Source organism: Podarcis melisellensis (assembly GCF_964234715.1).
Source record: "Podarcis melisellensis genome assembly, chromosome: 6".
In the NCBI taxonomy this organism is placed as follows: Eukaryota; Metazoa; Chordata; class Lepidosauria; order Squamata; family Lacertidae; genus Podarcis; species Podarcis melisellensis.
Window position 1 is genome coordinate 3,927,920 of NC_138538.1, and position 21,924 is coordinate 3,949,843.

Genomic DNA, 21,924 nt, shown 5'->3' on the forward strand with positions numbered 1-21,924 from the left:
ATCACTCAAGATATCCCTCAAGTAATTAAGGAACAAAAGAAGAAAAGGCACACTAGCCTGGGAACTTCCTCTCTGCCCAGAACATTGGAGGCTATACACCACACCCCCTCAACAGTATTTATAGGAACTCAAACACGGAGATCCTGCTCTGTTCCAGTAACAAGAAGCCGAAAGCACCAGCCTGAAGATGACGAGTGAGACCTCGTCGAAACGTCGCATAGACACCCCAACTTTTACACGGGAAGACACCCGAGGACACCAAAACCTGCATATATATATATATATATATATATGCATTATATATGTAATAACGTAATAATATATATATTAGTATATATGATATACTAATATACGTATATGTCTGTAGGAGAGTCGGGGACGGGGGAGAAAGAGGGAGCAGCCCGCTTTCCCTCTCCCGCCTCCTCCTCCTCCTCCTCCCTGAGGGGCAGCAGCCAAGATGGCGGCGGCGTCTGCTCTCCCCTCTCCCTCAGCCGCGCTCTTTGCCCCTCCCACCGCCGCGGCCACGTGCGCCTCGCCTTTCCGAGCGGGCGGGCGCGCGCGAGAGAGAGAAACGGCTGGGCGTGGCTCCGAGCGGCTCACTCCGGCGAGGCGAGTCCGGGCGTCGGCGTCGGCGTTGGGCGGGGCTTCCGTTCTAAAGGGCAGGGCGCAGGCGCGGCTCCTCCCTCCCCGCCCCCCTCCTTCGCTCCAGGCGTTGGTGGTTCGTCCGCCGTTGCTTCGCCTTCCTCTCGCCTGCCGGACTCGCTGCTGCCGCTCCTCCCGGTGCGCCTTTGGGGACTAGCAACGCCGCGGGCCGGGCCACATGGGCGTGCGCGTCGAGACCATCTCCCCCGGGGACGGTGAGCCGAGAGACCCCCCCCTCAACCGACGACCCCCCCTCAAGAGGTTAGGGGGCACGAACCCCCCTTTTCTCCCCCCCCATTAACTAACTGCCTTTTTCTCTCATCTAGGGAGGACCTTCCCTAAGCGCGGGCAGACCTGCGTGGTGCACTACACGGGTGAGTCTCGTCGTCTGAATGACCCTCTTTTAAACCCGCCCCCACTCGCCCCACTTCCCGGAATGTGGGGGTGGGGGGAGGCTTTTTGGTTGGGGTGGGGAGGGGTCGTCTGCAAACGGGCTCTCTCTGTGTCTGGTGGGGAGGGAGGGGGGGTCACAGCTGCGTTTTGTGCTTGGAGCAGAAAAGGGAGGGGTGCAGGGGGCAACTGTGCGTGTGGGGGGGGCGAGTGTGTCTCAGCTTGTAGGGGGTGAAATGTTAAGGGGGGGAGAGGCAGGAGCAGAAATCTGTGCCCCCCCTTCTTCCTTTCAGCAGAGGGTTAGGATATGGCTGGGCACGGTGGCATAAGGTGCAGTGGTTAGAGGAAAACCTTAATTGTCAAATGGGGGGGGATGATTGGCAGGCTGAGGCTCCTCCTTCCTTACCTGGTTGCAAAAACAACCCCCTCCTCCCTCGCATTTTAACCGTATTTTGGGCATCGCAACCCACCAACCTGCTTTTGGAAATTGGGTGGTGGGGACTCAAATCTGTGCCCTTTCTTCCCTTGGCAACTGATGCTCCTTGGGTCTTGCTGCATGCATTGAAAAGGGGTGGCTGTGTGGGGTCTCTCCGCATGCCGCCCCCTCCACGCCAGCGAGCTTTGTGGTCTACGGCACGCATGTTTAAATCCAGTGTGTGGTTTTTCCCTGAGCCACCACCTGCTCAGAGGTACTACTGGAGCAGCCATGGATTCCCAAGCAGCTGTGCTTGGCTAGGCGAAAAGGATCTCACCAAAAGGAAGGTACTACTTAGATAAGCTGTTTGCCCTTAATACTGCAATTTCGTCATAAATCTTGTTGTTTCTGGCAGGGGTCTTAGGCTGGGGTTGGCATCTTGCGGGGCTTATGCCGCCCTCGCCTGCAACCGCATGCTTCTCTGTTAAGCTTCTCCGTCTGAAAGGCTAAAAAACATGGTTGTGGTTTCAATGTTTCTGGCCTGCTCTGTTTCCCAAGTGATTGTCTGTCATGCCAGCCAATCTGCCCAAATTTATTTATTTGTTACAGTAGCTTGCTTACTTGCTTTTTGACGGTTGGGATATTTAAGGAACTTCCATCAGAACTGAGTGAAAAAATGTGTTTCATGTTTGTGGGCAAGATTTTTGGGGCTGGAATTTTTTTCAAAAATACTTCAGGAAAAAGCCTAAATTTCTTGGGCAGTGGAAGCAAGCATTGAGGAAGGGGCCAAAGCTAAATGATAGAGCCTGTGCTTTGGGTGCGAAAAGTCCCAGGTTAAGTACCTGGTCTCTCCAGGTACTGTTGGGGAGGACTCCTCCCTTCTGAAACCCTGGAGAGCTGCTGCCAGTCCGTGTAGATAACCCAGAGCTAAATGGATCCGGTGGTCTGATTGAACATAAGGCAGATCCTTGTGTACTCTTGTTTCAGTGCATCTTGATATTTTGTGGTTTTAGTGATATGTAGATGGGTCTGCGGTTCCATATATAACTGCATATCCGTGTGTGTGTGTTTAAAAAATGTGCTACCTTTCAGGTAGTCTCTGTTATCAAGTGTTCATTAGCATGTCAGTCACTGTCTCTGCACTCAGGCTGATTCTTTGGTGGTACACAGGTCACCTAACATATTTTTGTACTGCAAAATCTAATATTGGCAATGTGAGGAAAGCACAGGTCTTCAAATGATTGTGCCAAAGTACTGTATTTAATCACCTGGGTGCACTACTGTGGTGATTAGCATATTATATTAGAAGTACTTCCATTTTGGCTCATGTTAAACCCTTTTAGCAAAGAGGCTATCTGCTCCCTAGCTTGATCAAAAGCGCCCAAATCATTGAGAGACGCCATGAAATTGATCTAGTTGGAAAGTCAGCTGCCGTGCAATGTGCAGTGAGAAAGCATTTGGTTGAAACATGTTGCCTGTGCCCCTTTTTTGAGAACATGCTCCCCGATTTTGAGGGTGGCTCTGAATCTGGTGGAACGTGAACTCTGTGTTAACCTTCTTTGGTAGATATTTCGCTTTTCTGCTTGAAGCCCGATTGGTTGATCTGTGGAACTGACAGCTAATTTGTCCACTAAGGTATTCCCCTTTCTGTACTGGGATTCATTGCTAGGAAGAGATGGAGGCGACAGCCCAGTCTCTTGGAAGAAGGCTTCAAAGGCACCCATGGAATTGCTGGCTGCCCTCTATCTCTTACGGCTTCTAGCAACTTTAAATTGTAAATATTCACACAGCATCCTGAAATCCCTTGCCCTTCCTGCATGCAGTGAGTGATGATCCGTACGTGAATTACTAATGGAAGGAAACCAGGGTCTGAGTATGGCAGACTTCTGAAGGGCTCTTGTATTCCACTACTGGATTGCAGCTGGCCGAAAGCGTCTCTGTAGGTCCCATTGCCATTTTTATGGAGAGCCGTCTCACATCATTGCCTGACCCATGGAGAGACTGTGTGTGCCGCATAGAAGAGACCATCTGGGACAAGAATACAGGCAGTGACCGTTCTAGGTATGTCCAAAATGTGTGCAAGTGCACACACTCGCATTGTGCCGCACCTGGAAGTGATCTAAAAATGTCACCAAAAGGGGTGAATCAGGGTGTTTGCAGGCTTTTTCAGTGGCTGTTTGGATTGTACACTATTTCACGTAAGTGTGCAGTTCATCGGAAAGTAGCCCCCGTGCAAATCGATCATGGCTTGTATCATAATGGCTCTAATGCTGGGAGTTGGTGCAGAGTTCCACGTTCCTGATGCCGCGCAGTGAACGGTATGCATTGTGCACCTGCAGAGCTGGCTGCCCACGAGGAGTGAAGGTTTGAGTTCTTTCCTTGTAGGGCTTGAAGCTGTTTGTGGCGGGAGGGAGAACACCATGAAGTATGCAAGGTCAGAATGCTTTGCCGTGGTTGCGCTGTAACAACCAAGCTGCTTATATGGGTAGAGCTTCTTCCAACAGTGGTTGGATGGATGGCCTGGTTCTTAGCTCTGTAGTGGCTGATTTTTCTTCTTGGCACCCCTTGCTTTGTACACCCTTGCAAGGGTTCTCGTTGTGCCAGAAATATGAAGAAGGCGTAACACTAACTGAGTGGTAGCTGCTCTTCAGACATCCTTGGGGTGGGGTTGGGGAAGTAAGGGAGACAAACGGGTGGAAGCAGTAAGATAGCAGTTAAACTTGCAGTCTGGGGAGCGAAATCTTTTTTGGATGCCTCCAGGGAAATTCTGGGAATGCTGTCCATGGAGAGTATCCTGTTTTTTAGGGGAAGATGCCAGGTTGAATTACCAGTTCTTCCAGTTCCGTGATGTAGCTGTGGAAGCCAAAGTGATTTTCTGGCCTCCAGGCTGCAGGGTCTGTGGGGATTTGGCACAGCACCCCTTGGGTTCTTATGAGGGAGGGTTCTCCCTGTGTAGCAGCCTTACTCTGGTGTGAGTTAAAACAGCAAAGGGCCTGTCCCCTTGGAGATGTTCTCTTTAGCTCTGTCCTGCATAGCTTGTGGAACGAGCTAGCTCTTCACTGGACTGCCATCCTCCCCTTTCGATCTCCTTTTTCCCTCCACAGTATTTCCTGGGGACCCCGTTTCTGGATGCCAAAGGGAAGAAAAGGGAAGGCTTGGTGCCGGCGCAGACCTCCTCCCTCTCCGCTCCTCCCGGATTAGCAGCCACTCCATCTGTTTCTCTTTCCTTCCCTGCTGTCATTGGGTGGGGAAAGGAAATGAGGATGGTCTCTCCCTGGCTGCCTCTTGCGCTGACAGGAAGAACAAAGGGATGGCTGGCAGGGGACCTGGAGGCTGTTGGTTGGGACAGGAGATTCGCCCGCCCTCTGGTGCTGGCAGTGCAGCCTTCCTTTTCCGTGTCTGTGGAGCATTTGGGGAGGGCTGAGCTGTCGGCAGCGCCTTTCCGTCATCTCCACTTCATTTGGGTGTGTGTGTGTGTGTGTTTGGACAACACCGTCTTACCTTTAGCAATCCCCGTGGTGCTAAAATGCAGCCGCTCTCCTTTCTCAGGTGTTTCATGCTCTGGTTTAGCTTTTTTTTGGCAAGGGGCACATCTGCTCAAAAGGTTGGCCTGGTCTGATTTAGCGAGCAGCATCCGATGTGAGCAGGATAGGGATCGTACGTGCAAGATGCCAGATACAGACAGTGAGCAATGACTACATTATTACATGAGCACTGTTCCACAGCATATGATATTTTCATTTACATACATTCATTCAAAATAAGATGGGTTTATGAAGCAATTCTATATTCTCCCACCACGCTGACGAAGAATTCTACGAAGCAGTAGTCAATATCTGGAATCACTGTTCAGTGTTGGACATCATATTTGCCTAATACACAAAGCTTCACAGCTTGTCTTTCATCGTACAAAGCCTGGTACCTCGCTTCATTTAAAGATTTTCAGAGACTTTGAGACTAAAGGTTTCATTTTGTACTTGTTATGGTTTGAAGGAATTCGATAAAGATTGTCTATTGCGTCTGTACATGGTCATCGTGTTGCCTAGACATTGCTGACGTTCTCTTTGCAACACAACAGTTTTGGGAACAAAGCGTGGAAGAAGAGGAGAAATGGTTTTGTGGCATGAGGGTTGCATGTTCTGTATCATAGGAGTTAAAAAGTTAGGATGGTTCTCCCCAGTAACCTTCAGGGTGTGTGTTGGGTGCTGGGAATTCTAAACTGCGATCCTGACCACACCTCATGGGGCAGTTTTGGATTATTCAAGCTAATGAATTCTCTCTGGTGCCAGTGTGGGAGCAACAGGGAGCCTGGGTGAGGTTCTGTGCCCACAGCCTGAGGATTGGGGGCAGATGTGCTCATTCTGGTTAGTGCCTGAACTTCTTAGGAGCGGCAAAAGCTGCGTAGCATTTCAGATGCATTTACAAGAACTGTCAGCTTAGTAGGAGCAGTTTGGGTTTCCCCACGGCAAGTAGTTTCCAGATGTGGCAGGCAAAGGTGATCCTCTCCCAAGCATGAAATTCATTTAAAATCAGCTTTATGTGATTGAGAGCAGGCCCTGTTTTGCACAGTCGACTTCTCCAACTGGTCTGGTGGGGTAAGAAGCATCTGTGCCCCCACCACTCCATTTTCATAACTGAACTGGAAGCAGGACACCTCTTAAAAAGAGAGCTGAACCAAATATCTGGTTTCATTCTTCAGGTAGAAGCTAGTAATTCTGAGACAAATAGTGTTGATATTCTTTTCTCTTCAGTCGCCTCTGATCCCATTAATTCTCCTCAGAGTATTGATCTCGGGTGATCTCAGCCATTCAGGGATCATGAATGGGATGATGCCACTGTATAGCCAATTGGAAATGACTGTAAGATGAGTGTGATTCACCTAATGAACTCTGCCAGCGGAAGCCCTGTAAAAGGGCTTCCACTTTCAAAATGGGATTCCCCCCCCCCTTATATCCCTGTGCTCCCTGAAACTTGCTCTGGGGTTTTGGGGTACCCCCAGAACAGTGCAAGGGGGACCTTTCTGCCTTGCAAGCGAAAATGCTTTCGCAGACGGAACACGTGTAATAGTGTGGCACTAAATTGCATGCACCCGATGTCATTTCAGACTGTTGAGGGTCAGGGCCAAACAACGTATAGACGTAGTTTGCAGGGGATGCCAAACATTGATAGTGTCAGCTTAATGACTTATCAGACTGGTAACAGAAGTTAAAAGGCAATCTTCATTTTTCACCACGAGTTGGGAAAGGATTTTTCCTGTTCCTGTTGGCCAGTATCCTTCACCTGAGATGTTGTGTGTTGGCATCTTACATAGCATGTTGCAAAACTTGCTGAGATGCGCCGCCGAATTGTTTAGGCCGTGTGTGCTGTTGAGATTACTATTTTGAGGAAAATAATATATATATATATATATAGCTTCTTTTGGCACGCTTGAAGCACAGTTTTGGTTAGATCAGTGCACCTGCAATGGGTTTTACTGGGTGCACCCTGGAAAGCAGTGGTCAAGAACACAAGGGCATAGATTTCAGGGGTCTAAGCAAAGCAGCTTGTCTCTGGGCTCTCTGCAAAAAGTGTGCTTGTAAATATGCGCACCTCCTAGGCAATGTGTGGCCCTGGGTGCCGAGCATGATTTGGGCCATGTCATGGCAGTTGAGGGGAGTGAGCCATTCAGAGACGGCGCTGACAGGTGCCAAGAGAAACAGGCTCCTTTGGAGGCCCTGTTTGCCCATGAGTGCGCAAGCAGAGCTTTGTGGCTTTTCTGTTCCTCACTGGTCAGTGCTGGAAACTGGGGAAGCCCCAGTTTGCCTGTTCTCCCTCCCGCGTTCCCCTTTCCCAGGATCCCCTCCTTCTAAGCGAGCAACGTGTGTATTCTGCCCTCCAATGGCCTGTGTCTTCTGGGGCAGCTGCTGCGACTGGTCTCCATCTTGCCTTTTTGTAGAACCTGACGAAGCTGGCCAAAGTTTGCAAATAAGCTGTCATCGGGTGACAGTGCCCTTTCGTATCCCGACTTAAATCTGGACCTTTGCCCACCACCGCCAAGCCTCTTGTTGCTAACAGGACCGGCTGCCAGGCTCCATAGGCTGCCAGAGAATCGTGTCTCCGTTCCAGAGCAGCAAGATGGCACTCTAGGAAATGTTGCACATTCTGTTCATACCTTCCCAAAGTAAACGGCTCTGGGACAGGAATGCCCTTTGTTTTCCAGCCGCTGGCTTTAACGGGGACGTTTGCCTGCTTGGGAAGGACTTTACCGTGTAAGGTGATGAGGAGCCTTTGTAGCTGAAAGGCCAGCTGTGCAGCCGGCACTTGAAGCGGCAGCGAAAGCAGCCTCTGAGACGCTCCTTGCTCTCTCTGTGCTGCAAATCGAAGTGGGTGGGAACTCCTGGGCCGCCTCTTGCCAATTTGCACATTGCCTTCTGAGGCTCTGGAGGGCAGCCTGCCAACTGTGGCAAAGACCCAGTGAATGCGAGATGTCTGACCTTCTTGAAATGGAGCCATTCTTCATTCAATTCAAATTGTACTTATAGGAGTGTTGCCCAGGCTACAGGCACTCAGAGGGCTGCAGTTTCTCACTTCCTGCAACAAATGCAGGCTTTCGTTGTCTTCTGATCGAGTAACCTTTTAAGAGAGGGGCAGTGAGTTGCAGCAGAGTTACACAGGGTGTCTGCTGTCTGCGGCAAATGCTGCAATTCTGTGCAAGATTACCTGAGAGTAAATCTACTTGGGAGTGATTTTTACTGAAGGTGGGAGAGATAAATTCAATGGGGCTCACAGCTAAGCAAGCTTAGCACTAGGCTTTAAATTGCTCTATCTAATTCCACAGTCAGAAAATGGCATTCAAGGCAGTTGGTATACTTTCCTGCCCCTCTGTCTGTGCTGCCGCATAATACCTGAGGTGCCTTAAGTTGGCTTTGTTGGAGCTGCTCCATTTGAACCAGTGTGACCCACAGAAGGGTGAATTGGCTAATAAACGATGGCTGCCACAAATGCATGTTCAGCAGCTCAATTGCCATCTTTGTCCATACTGACTAGTTTTTAGCATCCTTGGAAATCTTCCAGCTTTTGAGAGAAGGATATGGATTTCCTGATCAGGAAATAATTGCAGGGACTTGAGCTCTGGAGTCGGGAGTGGAATCTTAGCTGCGCAGAATTCGCATGTTGTGGTTATTTGGAGTGCGTACTCAACATTTTTTGGACGCGGGTGGCACTGTGGGTTAAACCACAGAGTCTAGGACTTGCCGATCAGAAGGTCGGTGGCTCGAATCCCCGCAACTGGGCGAGCTCCCGTTGCTCGGTCCCTGCTCCTGCCAACCTAGCAGTTCGAAATCACGTCAGAGTGCAAGTGGATAAATAGGTACCGCTCTGGCGGGAAGGGTAACGGCGTTTCCGTGTGCTGCTCTGGTTCTCCAGAAGAGGCTTAGTCATGCTGGCCACATGACCCGGAAGCTGTACGCCGGCTCCCTCAGCCAGTAAAGCGAGATGAGCGCCGAGAGAGTCGGCCATGACTGGACCTAATGGTCAGAGGTCCCTTTACCTTTACTCAACATTTTAACTTCTTAAGATCAATTCAGTACCCAGCCGAAAAAGGAGCGTGCCATTAAGGAGCGTGCCATTGTGTTCATGTCCTGCTTGGCCACTGAAAACAAAGTGCCGGATCTTTGATCTCATGCAGCAGCCAAACTCTTGTTAGGTTCATAATTATTATTATTATTTGCATTAGATACTGCATGCTATGCCATTTTACTTCGGTACATGCATGCTGCATTCCTTGAGATAAGCCTTAACCCCCACTCACTCGGGCAAGGATAAAACAGCCAAATGATGTGAAGTGCAAAAAAAATAATAAAATAAAATAGAATTATTAGCCAAATACAGTTCTTGAACTGTATTTGGCTGCCATTGAACAGGAATATTTTTACCGCCTTCTGTAAAAAGGTGCCTCAGACATCTCTTAAAATATAATTCCAGGGAGCTAGAAAGCACGACGCCTTGTCCCAGGAGGAAGCTGAGCAGGGCTGCTGCTTCAAATGTGGAAGCTCTCGTACAGGCATTGGCCTCTTGCGAAAAACGGATGTTCGCTGCTTAGATCCCTTGATGTCTCAACTCCGGGTCCAAGGCTGCACTTTCCACCTTGTCAACTTTTCCTTTTTGGTCTCACCGCTCCCCTCCTTATCCGTGGTGGCAAACATCTCCATCCATCCTCCTGCTCTGGAGGGGAGTCCTGGCTTTGTCTCCTCTTCCTCCTCCTCCTCCTCCTCCTCCTCCTCCTCTTCTTCCTCCTGCTCCAAGTGGGGACTGTGCCTTGTCAGTATCTGGCAGTCTCCCCCGTGCTTGGAATGTTAGATTTGATTTTGCTGCAAGAATGTGTTTTGATTCACAAGAAATCGTGTGGGTTTGGTATTCTTTGGCCCTTTTGGAGGCTGGCTTAATTTGATAACGAGGCCAGTAAACATTTGTTACCCTAAGTGGGGACTGTTATGCAATTCTGCGTACATGGAGAAAAAAACAAACCCCAAACTGTTGATTTCTTGTTGAGTGCTGCATTCTGAAGAGGATAAATGTCTTTGGCTTTAAAGGAAAAGTTTTAAAATTCCTGGTCCTCCAAGGCAGCCCAGAAAGATAACCATAGTTAGTACTCTACTGAATGCTACTGAGAGGGCCAGGAGAGCAAACAGGCTTTTGCTTCTTCACATATCTCCCCGCCTGTGTCATCTGCTTGTACAACAGAGGTGTCTTCCAGGCCAAAATCTATCCTAGGAGGCAGCTAGCATAACTAGTTCGAATCCAGAAACCCTAGAGCCATATTACGCAACCTGGTGGGTCAGTGGGTGTTCAAATCAGAGGGGTCCAGATATTATTTTCTTTCCAGCAGAGGCTGTATCACTGCCTCTGAGTACCAAAGGCATGGACCTCTCTCTAGGGCAGCGGTTCTCAACCTGTGGGTCCCCAGATGATGTTGGACTACAACTCCCATCATCCCTGACCCACTGGTCCTGCTAGCTACGGGTGATGGGAGTTGTAGTCCAACATCTGGGGGCCCCCAGGTTGAGAACCGCTGCTCTAGGGGGAGCGGTTTCCACCTTCCACACACAGCCTCCCTTGTCCTTGTGTCCTGCTCCAGTGTTTCTCAAACTCCAGCTGTTGCTGGACTACACCTCCTATCATATAACACCGGTCTTGAAAGACCTACATTGGCTCCCAGTACGTTTCCGAGCACAATTCAAAGTGTTGGTGCTGACCTTGAAAGCCCTAAACGGCCTCGGCCCAGTATATCTGAAGGAGCATCTCCTCCCCCATCGTTCTGCCCGGACACTGAGGTCCAGCGCCGAGTGCCTTCTGGCGGTTCCCTCACTGCGAGAGGCCAAGTTACAGAGAACCAGGCAGAGGGCCTTCTCGGTAGTAGCGCCCGCCTTGTGGAACGCCCTCCCACCATATGTCAAAGTGATAAACGACTACCTGACATTCAGAAGACATCTGAAGGCAGCCCTGTTCAGGGAAGATTTTAATATGTGACAATTTTTTGTATTTTTCATCTTTGTTGGAAGCTGCCCAGAGTGGCTGGGGAAACCCAGCCAGATGGGCGGGGTACAAATAATAAATTATTATTATTATTAATTTATTTATTATCATCCCTGACCCCCTGGTCCTGCTAGCTAGGGATGATGGGAGTTGTAGTCCAACAATAGCTGGAGACCCACGTTTGAGAAACACTGTCCTACTGTTGAGCAAGCCCAAGTACAAGTAACGAAAACAATGCAGCTACTTCCTCCCTTTGCTCTTTTGAATTGCCCTTGGGCCACGAGGTGTTCCCTTGCACTGCTGTGCTTTATAAGTCTGCATAAGAGCACACACTGTTCGAATCTGGCTTGGGCTGGCGAGAGTTCTGCCCAGCCCATGTGCAGAAGGGAATGCTGGCAGCGGAAGCAGACCCTGATCACGCCCAGTGTACAACTAATAGGAGATCTACACCTGTGTGTCTGCAGCTCCTGACATCAAAAACCAGGGCTGTTAATGAGACCCATATCTGAGGTGCTTTAATACAGGGCATTGGCAACCCGAGAGCAGGTAGGCAGCGCAGGGGAGCTGTTGTGTTCTTCCTTACCTTCCCCCTTTGCAGGAACCTGGCCTTCGTTCCCCAAAGCAAAAGGCGCAAAGCATCGCATGGATTTTTAGGGATTATTCGAGCTCAGGTGCCTTCTGTGCTGTTCGCACGCGCATACAAGTTTCTCCTAAGAAGTCATTCTGTGAAGACATGTGGTGTTGCCCCAGAGTTTTGTCAGCTCCCTAGGAAGAAAGAGAGCTGCAACTGTGGTAGTCAGGCAGTCTGGGAAAACTGGGGTATGGCTCTACTGAAGTCCTGTTTCTGTGCAGTATATACTTAAGAAATCTGAGTGCATGCAGCTACACCACTTTGTCGCCTTCCTTTAGTCCTAAGGCAGGATGTGCGTTACCGGCCCTCCTTGCCCTCCTTCTCACCACTATGGGCTCACACTATTTCAGTTTCAACCGCTGTCCTCACTGCTTTCAATATCTTGCTGTTCAGGTCTGCCAGTCTGTCGGACTTCTACTGGCTAAACCCTTCCACCTTCCTCCAGCTGCTGCCCTGCACCTTCAGCTCATTTGATCTCTTTAAGGAAGGGACTGTGGACCCTTTTAGGCCTGTTTGGCACACTTCTCCTGCCTAAGAACAGTGTGGAAGGAAGCAAGAGGGTGCATAGATCACACATCACTTTTCCAGAGGATCTGTGTAGTAGTAGTAGTAGTAGAAATAAATTAAATAAATAAATAAATAAATAAATAAAATTTATTCACTAGCCACTCTGGGCGGCTTCCAACAAGAGATTAAAAATACATTAAAACATCAGTCATTTAAAACTTCCCTAAACAGGGTTGCCTTCAGACCTAGTCAGTTCCAGTAGAATTAATCCGAACCTTCAGGGGCACATACAGTCATACCTTGGTTTTCGAACAGCTTAGTTCTCGAACGTTTTGGCTCCTGAATGCCACGAACCCAGAAATGACCGTTTGCGAACTATTTTTGGAAGCCAAATATCCGACGGGGCTTCTGCAGCTTCCGATTGGCTGCAGGAGGTTCCTGCAGCCAATCAGAAGCCGCGCTTTGGTTTCTGAACATTTTGGAAGCCAAATGGGCTTCCGGAACGGGATTCTCTTCGACTTCCAAGGTACAACTGTACAGCCAAAAGTGTAAGTGGGAAAGAGTGCCTCTTTTTCAGCCTCCTCCTTAGGAGGTCTCAGAGGGGGAAGACCTCAACGCATACATGCATTGTGGCCTAGGCCATTGCAGACGTTAGGCGCATGGAAGGTTTGCCAGTCAGAAGGAGTGGCTGGAACAGGAATGCATCCCTGGAGAGCAGTGTGATGGGAAGTCTGGAAAGGTGGCGTCTGAGAGCAGGATGGTGGTAGCATATGGATGCTCAGTTCCTTGCTCTCCGGTAGAATCGGAATCAAAGCCTCACGCATTTTTTGCAGTGTGCTCTTCCCTTCACCCCCGTGCAGCCTCTAGACGTGTGTTCAGAACACTTAGGAGAAAATATCAGTCTGGTTAACCATTTTGTCGACAAGGTCTGTTTCTCAAAACTCGTTGTCATCAAGTTATGGATGACATGGATGCTCCCTGCAAAAGGACTCTGTTAGAGTCTGTCTGTCCCAGCCAAAGATCTGAGTATTCCTGGCTAATCTGGGCATGGAACCCCTTTGTGTGATGACAACGTGTAACATGTTTGTGTTCTCGTGCGTAAAATGTAAGTGCAGAACTTTTCTTGATCTCCTGTTATTGTCATCTTACTATAGAGAAGCAGCAGAAATGGTATACACCACGGGTGGGCAGGCTCCCCTTGCTGGCCCTTCCTCACTACCCTCCTTGAATATGTTAACCTGGCTAGAATGTGTCCTTGAAATCTGGTCACCCGGAGTATGTGCAGAAACTAGCCTTCTGTACAAAGGCAACGCCCACCAATGGCCATGTAACTGTTGGCAGGTTGCCTGGAAGAGAGTGCAGCCATTGGGTTGGAGGGAAAGGGTTCCTTGCTCCTGCCATGCGCATATAATTAGGTGTAAATCTCATTGGCCTTGGTGGGGCTTACTTCTGACTAGACGAGGACGGATTGCACCGTGAACATACCCAACAAAACTGCTGATGCCTATCTTCATTGCTTGACTTGGTTCGAATTGCCTGGCGGGTTTAAATTTCCCAGGTTCCAAGAGTCCTTTTGTTCAGGTCCTTGTGCTTGGATCCCAAAGGCTAATCTAGGCGTGCTCAGTGGAATTTTTCACACTCCCCGCAGGAGATTATCAAGCCAGCTCACCAACTTTGAAAAAGAGTTTCCCTGCCATGGGGCTGAGGCCTGCTCTTTTATAATACAAGGCCAAAGTTCTGTGGATGCTGAGAACTTTTAAATGTGTTGTGGAAGTGGGGCTTATTGGGTTGTCTTTGTCTTTATTATGTATTTTGTCTTTTTATATTGCAATTTTACGTTGTGAATCGCCCTGAGATCTACATGTATAGGGCAGGAGTGTGGGTGGTGCTGTGGTCTAAACCACCGAGCCTCTTGGGCATGCTGATCAGAAGGTCAGCGGTTCGAATCCCCGTGACGGGGTGAGATCCCGTTGCTCTGTCCCAGCTCCTGCCAACCTAGCAGTTCGAAAGCATGCCAGCGCAAGTAGATAAATAGGTACCACTGCAGCGGGAAGACAAATGGCGTTTCCATGCGCTGCTCTGGTTTCTGTCGCGGTGTTCCGCTGCACCAGAAGCAGTTTAGTCCTGCTGGCCACATGACCCGGAAAGCTGTCTGTGGACAAATGCCGGCTCCCTCGCCCTGAAAGCGAGATGAGCATCACAACCCTATAGTCGCCTTTGACTGGACTTAACCATCCAGGGGTCCTTTACCTTCATAGGGCAGTATACAAGTTTTATCATCATCATCCAGCTGCTGTTCTTTGGATTCTGGACACGGATTCTAGATCACCCTTTCCCTGAAGCATCTCTTAGATACTTACTGCTGCCTCAATACAGGAGTGAGCCTTCTCTCATTACCTTGACCAGTTAAGCTTGGGCAAGTCGTGGTTGACATAGCCAGGGAAGTGAGGATTTCGGAATGTGTAGCATTCTTTTCTCCTGCCAACCTAGCAGTTCGAAAGCACCTCAAAGTGCAAGTAGATAAATAGGGACCGCTTACCAGCGGGAAGGTAAATGGCGTTCCGTGTGCTGCGCTGGTTCACCAGAAGCGGCTCAGTCAAGCTGGCCACACGACCCGGAAGCTGTACGCCGGCTCCCTCGGCCAATAAAGCGAGATGAGCGCCGCAACCCCAGAGTCGGCCACGACTGGACCTAACGGTCAGGGGTCCCTTTACCTTTACCTTTAGCATTCTTTTAGCTCCTGGGATCTATGCCGTCGTGCCTTTCAATTGACCTATTTTAAAAATAACTGCGTGATTAATTCATTTGCTTTTGTTTAAGCTGTATTATGTGTGCGCATCTTAGGCAAACGGTGCCTCAAAAGGTGACTTAGAAGCACTTTCTAAATAAAAGTGGAAGAATTGTGCTGAACGCGGGTCCTCACTCCTTCACCAAGCTCAAAACCTGTGAGCGCTTCAAGTTCAGAATCGGCCAGTGGGGGAAGAGGCAGACTAGACAAACGTACCAACCTCCTTGCTCTGGACACTAATGTCCCTGTATCTCGCTCGGCTGTCTCCCAAGATGAGTCTTGCACTTTTAAAATGGAAGCCGATCCTGTCAAGCTGGCCATTACAATGCAAGCTCACCACGGCTCTTAATTTGTAAAGAGCCCCATGGCAGGAGGGGTCTTGCACTGGATGTATACAGGATCTTCAAGCGATAAAGAGCTCTTTGCTGTTTTCTTCCCTGGACCGGAATGTAGGTCCTTGGAACCTCCTTCCCTGCTGGTCTTAAGTTCTTGGCTGGCCCTGTGCTTAGCTGCATATCTCACTTAATCACAAACTAATCCTCTTTAATGGTTGTGGCAGACCTGTTGCGGATGCCTGCAAGCTGCAAGGCCTCCCCAAAGGCTTTTCTCAGGTTGCTTTCTGCATTTCCTAGTGCACTGGAAATATCAATCAATGGGTCTTTTCTTGCAGCCACATGTAACCTGCTTTGCACAGTTGTGAGCAGAGAGCAGCACAATCAGTTTATGTCTGGTAGCCTCCCCTAATGACACTTAATGTTCATAGACTATTTTAGAGTAGTCAAAGTACTTCATAAAATTTATCATGTATCGTACTTTTATGTGTACAATCATAACTCGGGTTAAAGATGCTTCAGGTTGAGTGTTTTCAGGTTGTGTTCCACAGCGACCTGGAAGTAACAGAACGGGTTACTTCCGGGTTTTGCCGTTTGCGCATGTGCAGATGCTCAAAATGTCATGCGCAGAAGCGGCGAATAGCGACGACGCGCAGAAGCGGGTTGTGTTCTGCTTAGGATGTGAACGGGGCTCTGAAACGGATCCCGTTCGCATCCAGAGCTACCACTGTATAAGACTAGGTGTTCTGTTTTGTTTTTTAATTTAAAAAAGTATGCTAAAAAGTTGGGGTTGTCTTATACATGGATAGTACATAGGGTGGACGTTTGATTGGTTGCTGCCACTGGTTTCAGCGGTTATTGGGCGTGTTATTGGCAGCTGCGTCAAGGGCAGTCCTCAACAAAAAAAGCTCAACAACTCTGTGCCATCACCCCCATTATCTAAGATGTTAGTCCCCAAAAATAGGGGGCGTCTTGTACATGGGGGCGTCTAATATACTGAAAAATACGGTATTTAGAAGCAATGTTTTGAGTCTACATTATCTGCTTCCTTTAGTCCTGTTGCTGAAGAGCAAGTGGGGAGGACCTTTGGCCTTCGAGTGCTGGTTCATGGCTGTTGAAAATAGGATACTGGACTTTCTATTAGTCCCCAGGTCTGTTCCAGCAAGGCTGCTTGTGTAGGCTTTGAAGGTCCTGTGTGAGTGTCTGGAGGTGGTTGAAGGATGGATGGTGGCTAAGAGACTGAGGTGGCTAACAGATTGAGGGCTCATGGGAGTCCCTGGATAGGAACATCTCAGAATAGTAAGTGTGTGGCCTGTTTGTATGGAGTTTTACAGAGAGCTTATTTCTGAACAGCGTATGACCTAATTATCCACTGGCCTTAGTTAGACTCCTGGATTTATTTTTTGTTAGCGTCTTACTGTTGCTTCTCATTCTTATTTTCAAAAGAAATCAAAACCCATTTTTTTTTTCAATCGTTGAATGCTGACGTTGAGTGGTAGCTTTTTTAAGAGTACACTAAAGGCGTGTTATCAGTTCTCTCCCCTGCTTCCCGGAGGCGATGTGGGGCAGGCGAGACACAAGTTCATGTTGTGGTCCTCTCGTTTGGTGAACACCACAACTTCCTGTGCATCTAAGATGCCGTCGCTCTGTGGTTTCATCAGCCAAACTTGGTGTCGTGTAGCAAACTTGGTCACGTTAGGTCTGGATGTTTCTGTGACCTCTGTAATTAAACGTGAACTTGGGGCACAAGGCTGATTTTGGATAACCCTGGGCTGGCCGAGAAAAAGTTAGTATCCTGCTCATGCCTGGCTACTGGAAAATTTCACAGTGCTTTAGTAGCAGCGCCTTTCCTTAATTTTTTTTTTAAAAAATACTGGTTTTTTAGCATATCATTTTCAACAATTATTAAACATACTTTTATATCTTATACATTTTTTTGCTTGCATCAATCACATCTGAAAATTTTCCAATGTTTTCCACTTAATTTACATTTCTTACTTCCACTATTACTTTTAAATATAACTAATGTCTCTCTTCTTTTCTCTTCTTTGCAAATATTTCATATATTCCTCCTTAAAAAACTTGTAGTCCTACTAGCGTAATTTGTTGATTTCAGTTGCTCTTCAAATAATTTGTATCTTTCTTCCAATCTTCTGTGAATCTCTGGTCCCGCAGGTTTCGAATCCTTCCTGTCATTTTATCCAATTCTGCGTAGTCCATTAATTTCATCTGCCATTCTCCTTTCGTCGGTATTTCTTCTTGCTTCCATTTCTGGGCCAACAATACTCTTGCTGCTGTCGTTGCGTATAAAAACAGTTTAATATGTGCTCACTTATAATACCAAGTAAAAATGCTTTAGAAGCAGCACCTTTCTTTGAAGGACACATTGCAGTTGGGGTCTTGGGCACTCATTCAGCAGATGCAAAAGCTGTCAGCCAGGTGGTGGGTCTCTTGCCCCTCTAGGTGGGGCACAGGGGGTCGGTTCTGGTTTCTGCATGACATGGCATCATTCAGTGAGTTGGCTACAGTGCTGGTAACCAAATCCCTGCCTTGTAATTCCTTTTTCCTTCCATGTTTCTGCTTTAGCAGCAGTGAATTTGGGGAGGCATTGTGTAGACATGACTGTGGTTTGAGGAATCCTGACTATTTGGGGGCCGGGTGCTGACTGGCTTTATCAGGGTGGGGTCTTTCTCTTGGTTTACTCACCAGAGCTCAGGAAAATGGGAAGGGTCATAGCATATTTTCATCTGGCAGCAGAAAGGGTTCAGAAAGGACATATCCTCTGCCCCAAGCAGCTTACAATCCAAATTTCCTTTGCAAGGAGGAAGTGAAGGAAGGACGAAATAGCAGAAATATGTGCAAACACAGTTAAGATGAGTTAGACTTCCATTCAGTTAGGGAAGAGGACTGAGGGTCAAGTCTGTGGGATGCACTGAAGAATCACTGAGAAGGGATCGGAAGAAAAAGGGAATGGGCTCCATCTTTGTGGAGAGCGTCTCCCTGGTGCCTGGTTACCGATTTTGTATTACAGTTGTACCTTGGTTTTCTAATTTAATCCATTCGAGAAACCAAGACGCAGTTTCTGATTGGCTGCAGGAGCGTCCTGCAGCCAATCAGAAGCTGCGCTGGACGTTCGAGTTCCACGGCGTTCTGAGGTTCCACCGTAGTTGACCATTATCGACTGAAATCTGTCTCGCTGAATTAATCTGCCATCTGAATTCCTCTCCCCACCCCAGTTGAGAGCCCTGTGCTTTTTGACATGTGTCGGATTTGTTTACTTTGCTGGCACGATTCTCCTGGGAAATGTTTCTCTTGGGTGTATTTTGCCCCCAGGATGACATGCGCTTCCTTTTCCATCACAGGTATGCTGGAGGATGGAAAGAAGTTCGACTCGTCCCGCGACAGGAACAAGCCATTCAAGTTTGTGATGGGCAAACAGGAGGTCATCCGTGGCTGGGAAGAAGGGGTTGCCCAGGTGTGCAGGTTTGAACAGGGCCAGGTAGCCGGAGTTGGGCGGAGAGGAGAGTTGGGGGCTCTTCCTCCCTTCTGTGCACGAAGCGGGAAGGTTTGGCGGCTGAAAGGGACGGGGCGATATTTTGGGCCGGCTGGGATTTCCCCCCACAATTGGGATCTGGCTCATAATGACCTCAGTGGGGTTTACCTGGAGAGAACAACCTCTGTCTTATCCCTGCCTTTTGCATGTGAGTCACAGTGGTGAGAGATTTGCATATCATGCCAGCCATCTCGTGTTAAGACTGAGGTGGATGCAGACTAGAAATGGAGGCATCTCTCAGCATCCTTTCGGGAATAGTTTGCAGCTAAGCCTGTCTGCCTTGTCCTCGTTGCTGGAATGGAGGGAATATGAAGGATGTGGCCAGCCAGTGTCTCGCGGTCCGTCCATCCCCGACACAGCAGGGAAACCTGAGGCCTTTTGCTGTCAGGCTTTTCTTTGTCCCCCTGTTGTTCACCTTGCCTTTTCCGGCCTGTGTGTTTCAGAAACGGGGATTCAGACACCTTCTGGGGAGGGCAAACAAAGGCTGAGAGCGGGAGGTGGGAATGGGCTTCATCTGCTCTAACGGCCTGCTGTGTTCCTTTTGCAGATGAGCGTTGGGCAGCGAGCCAAGATGATAATCTCGCCAGACTATGCCTACGGTGCCACCGGCCACCCGGGTATCATCCCACCCAATGCCACCCTAATTTTTGACGTGGAGCTTCTAAAAATGGAATGACAAGAGGCATGTGTTCTTCCATTTCCCTGCTCCAGGGTAGGTGACGGTATTGGAAGACTCCTCGGTTTGTGTTTGTGCGAAAGAGAGCGCGAGAGCGAGAGAGACAGAGAAGAGGCACTTCCAGTGGCTCAGGGAGAGGCAGGTGTTCAGAGGCCTCTGTCTGCACAGAAATCTCTAGAACGAGGCATCCCGGGCCCATTCATCAGCCTGGCACAGAGCGTGACTATCTTGCCATAAGTGGCAATAGCAGGAGATTGAGAGCTTCCTGCCAGAGCTGAACTTGGCACCTGAGCAGGGTTGCCTGGGCAACTAATGGGCACAACGCCTTGAGTCAACAGGGCTGAGGTGTCCGATCTTCTCCACCTCTTTTTTATTTTGGCATTTGCGCCTGTTTTCTCCGCCCGCCCCCCCCTCTCATTCTCTGTACAGCGCAGCTACACCCCTCCTCTCCAGGGCAAACTCTAAAGCAAGTCCCCCCCCTTTTTTTTTGCCTTGACAGGTTTGGCACATGGAGAAATCCAGAAATCTCTGCTTCAAGACGAATGCACATGAATTTGTATGGAGCTTTCCCAGCTGTCCACTACATCCACCCTGATTTGAATGTTTTTGGGTCACTCGGCTCTGCTTCTGATTCTCCTTCCTTGTTTCCTTCCAATATTTGACATTTTTAAGCTACATGCTGTAAAACCTCAGCTTATCTGTTCTCTTGTTTTGGGGTTTATTGGTTTTTTGTTTTGTTTTGGTCAGGTTCTTTAATCTTATTATATATTTTTTTGGTGTAGACTTGAGTTGTGTATGATCGAGCATTGCTAGTAAATATACTGGTTGGTTCACATTATATAGGAAAAGTTGCTTGAAACGAGGCAAGCCTTTGTTTCGTTTCTGTTTTGGGGAAGTACCTTATTGTATTAAAAAACCCGATTTTTCTGCTGCAAAGCCATACAAAGCAGTTTGAGAGGCTGTCGAGGGCTGAATCACTGGGCAGCCTCAGTCATAGGAGTTGATACGGTTCTCTGCCTGAAACCTGGGGCTCTCCCCCCCCCGCCCCCCCACCACTACCATCTTGGGGAAGGGGCATCTTCCATGGTGACATAGCATCAACCTTGTTGCTCTGGGGGGCATCTCTCTCCCCCAGCCCACTGACCTCTTCCATCGCACCCCCGCCAGTATTGTGGTGCGTGGTGTTTTCTACTGGATTTTCAGGATATTTTTACCTTTTAGCAGTCTGAATCCCCGCAGCTAGCTAAATTCAAGGACTTCAAAAGGTGCTGCTTTCCCCATGGGGGGTGATGGGGGTGGTGTGAACCCGTGCCTGCCCCCCAGCCCTCCCGAGTGCGGACACACCGTACAGAGTTCTTAACGGAGATCTGATGCTGGTCATCGCAGCTTGCCACAGCCGCCTGGGCAATGCACCGGCCCCCGTCCTGGTGTCCTGCTGACCCCATCCCCTCACGTAGTGAGTTTTGGTAAGAGAATTGCCGCTGCCTCTTCTTCCACCGCCGCCTCCTCCACCATCACCACGTAAACACATAGAGTTTTATTATTGCAATAAAAACGCTTTACGCTGGCTTTTCTCAACTCTGGGCATGTTGTTTGTCTTGGTTATTGCCTCCACTTGCCTCTCTGGGAAATGGGTTGGCTTCCAGCGTCTTTATTGGCTGTGTTCTTGTCCTGTTCTTTCCTTCGCATCGTGGCACCCGAGGCATCCAGCCACGTGCCAGCCTAGCTCCTGCAAAGGGTCAAAGTGGTTCTGCAGTTTGTGCCCGCGGCATGAAGTGTGTGGATAACCCTGTGCCAAGGTAGAATTCCAGTGTCACAGCTCAGATCAGCTGCCAAGAACCTGGCGTATTTTCTTCTTAAAAGAGGGGTAGGCCACACTGTGCCCTCCAGAGGTTCTGGCTACGACTCACACCTTCCCTGACTGCTGCCCGTGCTGGCTGGGCCTTGTGGGATCTGTAGTCTTAAGACACCTGGAGGCAACATTTGAAATTAGCCAGGCACAAGGCACATTTTGCACCCAAGTGAAGGTGTCCAGGTGCCCGACACCTGTACCATCTGGAGGTACATGCCTGGGGGTGGGGGGAAATCCTTGGATCTTGACTGTTTTAAAACACAATAATAGCACATCCTTTAGAATTCCATCAGTTATATTTTATCTGCGTAATCGGAATGAGTTTCAGGGACCAAAATGCGTTTTCTGTTTCATCTTGAGCAGGATCAATGAACAATGTTCTAATTAGTTGCTGTAGCAGGCTTCCTCAACCTCGGCCCTCCAGATGTTTTTGGCCTACCACTCCCATGATCCCTAGCTAGCAGGACCAGTGGTCGGGGATGTTGGGAATTGTAGTCTCAAAACATCTGGAGGGTTGAGGAAGCCTGTGCTGCAGCTTGTCTTCACTTGCCCCCAACACACTGCCCTGCTCACAGTTGTGAAGACTATTCCTGCATTATGAATGGCCCATGTTACCATTAAGAAA

At 48.9% G+C, this 21,924-nt stretch overlaps 1 protein-coding gene across 2 annotated transcripts; it reads left to right on the forward strand.

Moving 5' to 3' along the window:
- Positions 1–676: 676 nt before the first annotated feature.
- FKBP1A (FKBP prolyl isomerase 1A) lies at positions 677–21,025 on the forward strand. 2 transcript variants are annotated; one of them, XM_081917409.1, is made up of 5 exons: positions 677–857; positions 969–1,016; positions 18,581–18,693; positions 19,319–19,453; positions 19,947–21,025. In XM_081917409.1, exons 1-4 carry the CDS (start codon positions 821–823, stop codon positions 19,445–19,447), a joined length of 327 nt encoding a protein of 108 aa, XP_081773535.1. In that variant the 5' UTR covers positions 677–820; the 3' UTR covers positions 19,448–19,453; positions 19,947–21,025. The 2 variants fall into 2 exon arrangements, with proteins under 2 accessions (XP_081773535.1, XP_081773534.1); XM_081917408.1 differs by having other exon boundaries at positions 678–857; positions 19,319–19,483.
- The last annotated feature ends 899 nt before the right edge of the window (positions 21,026–21,924 follow it).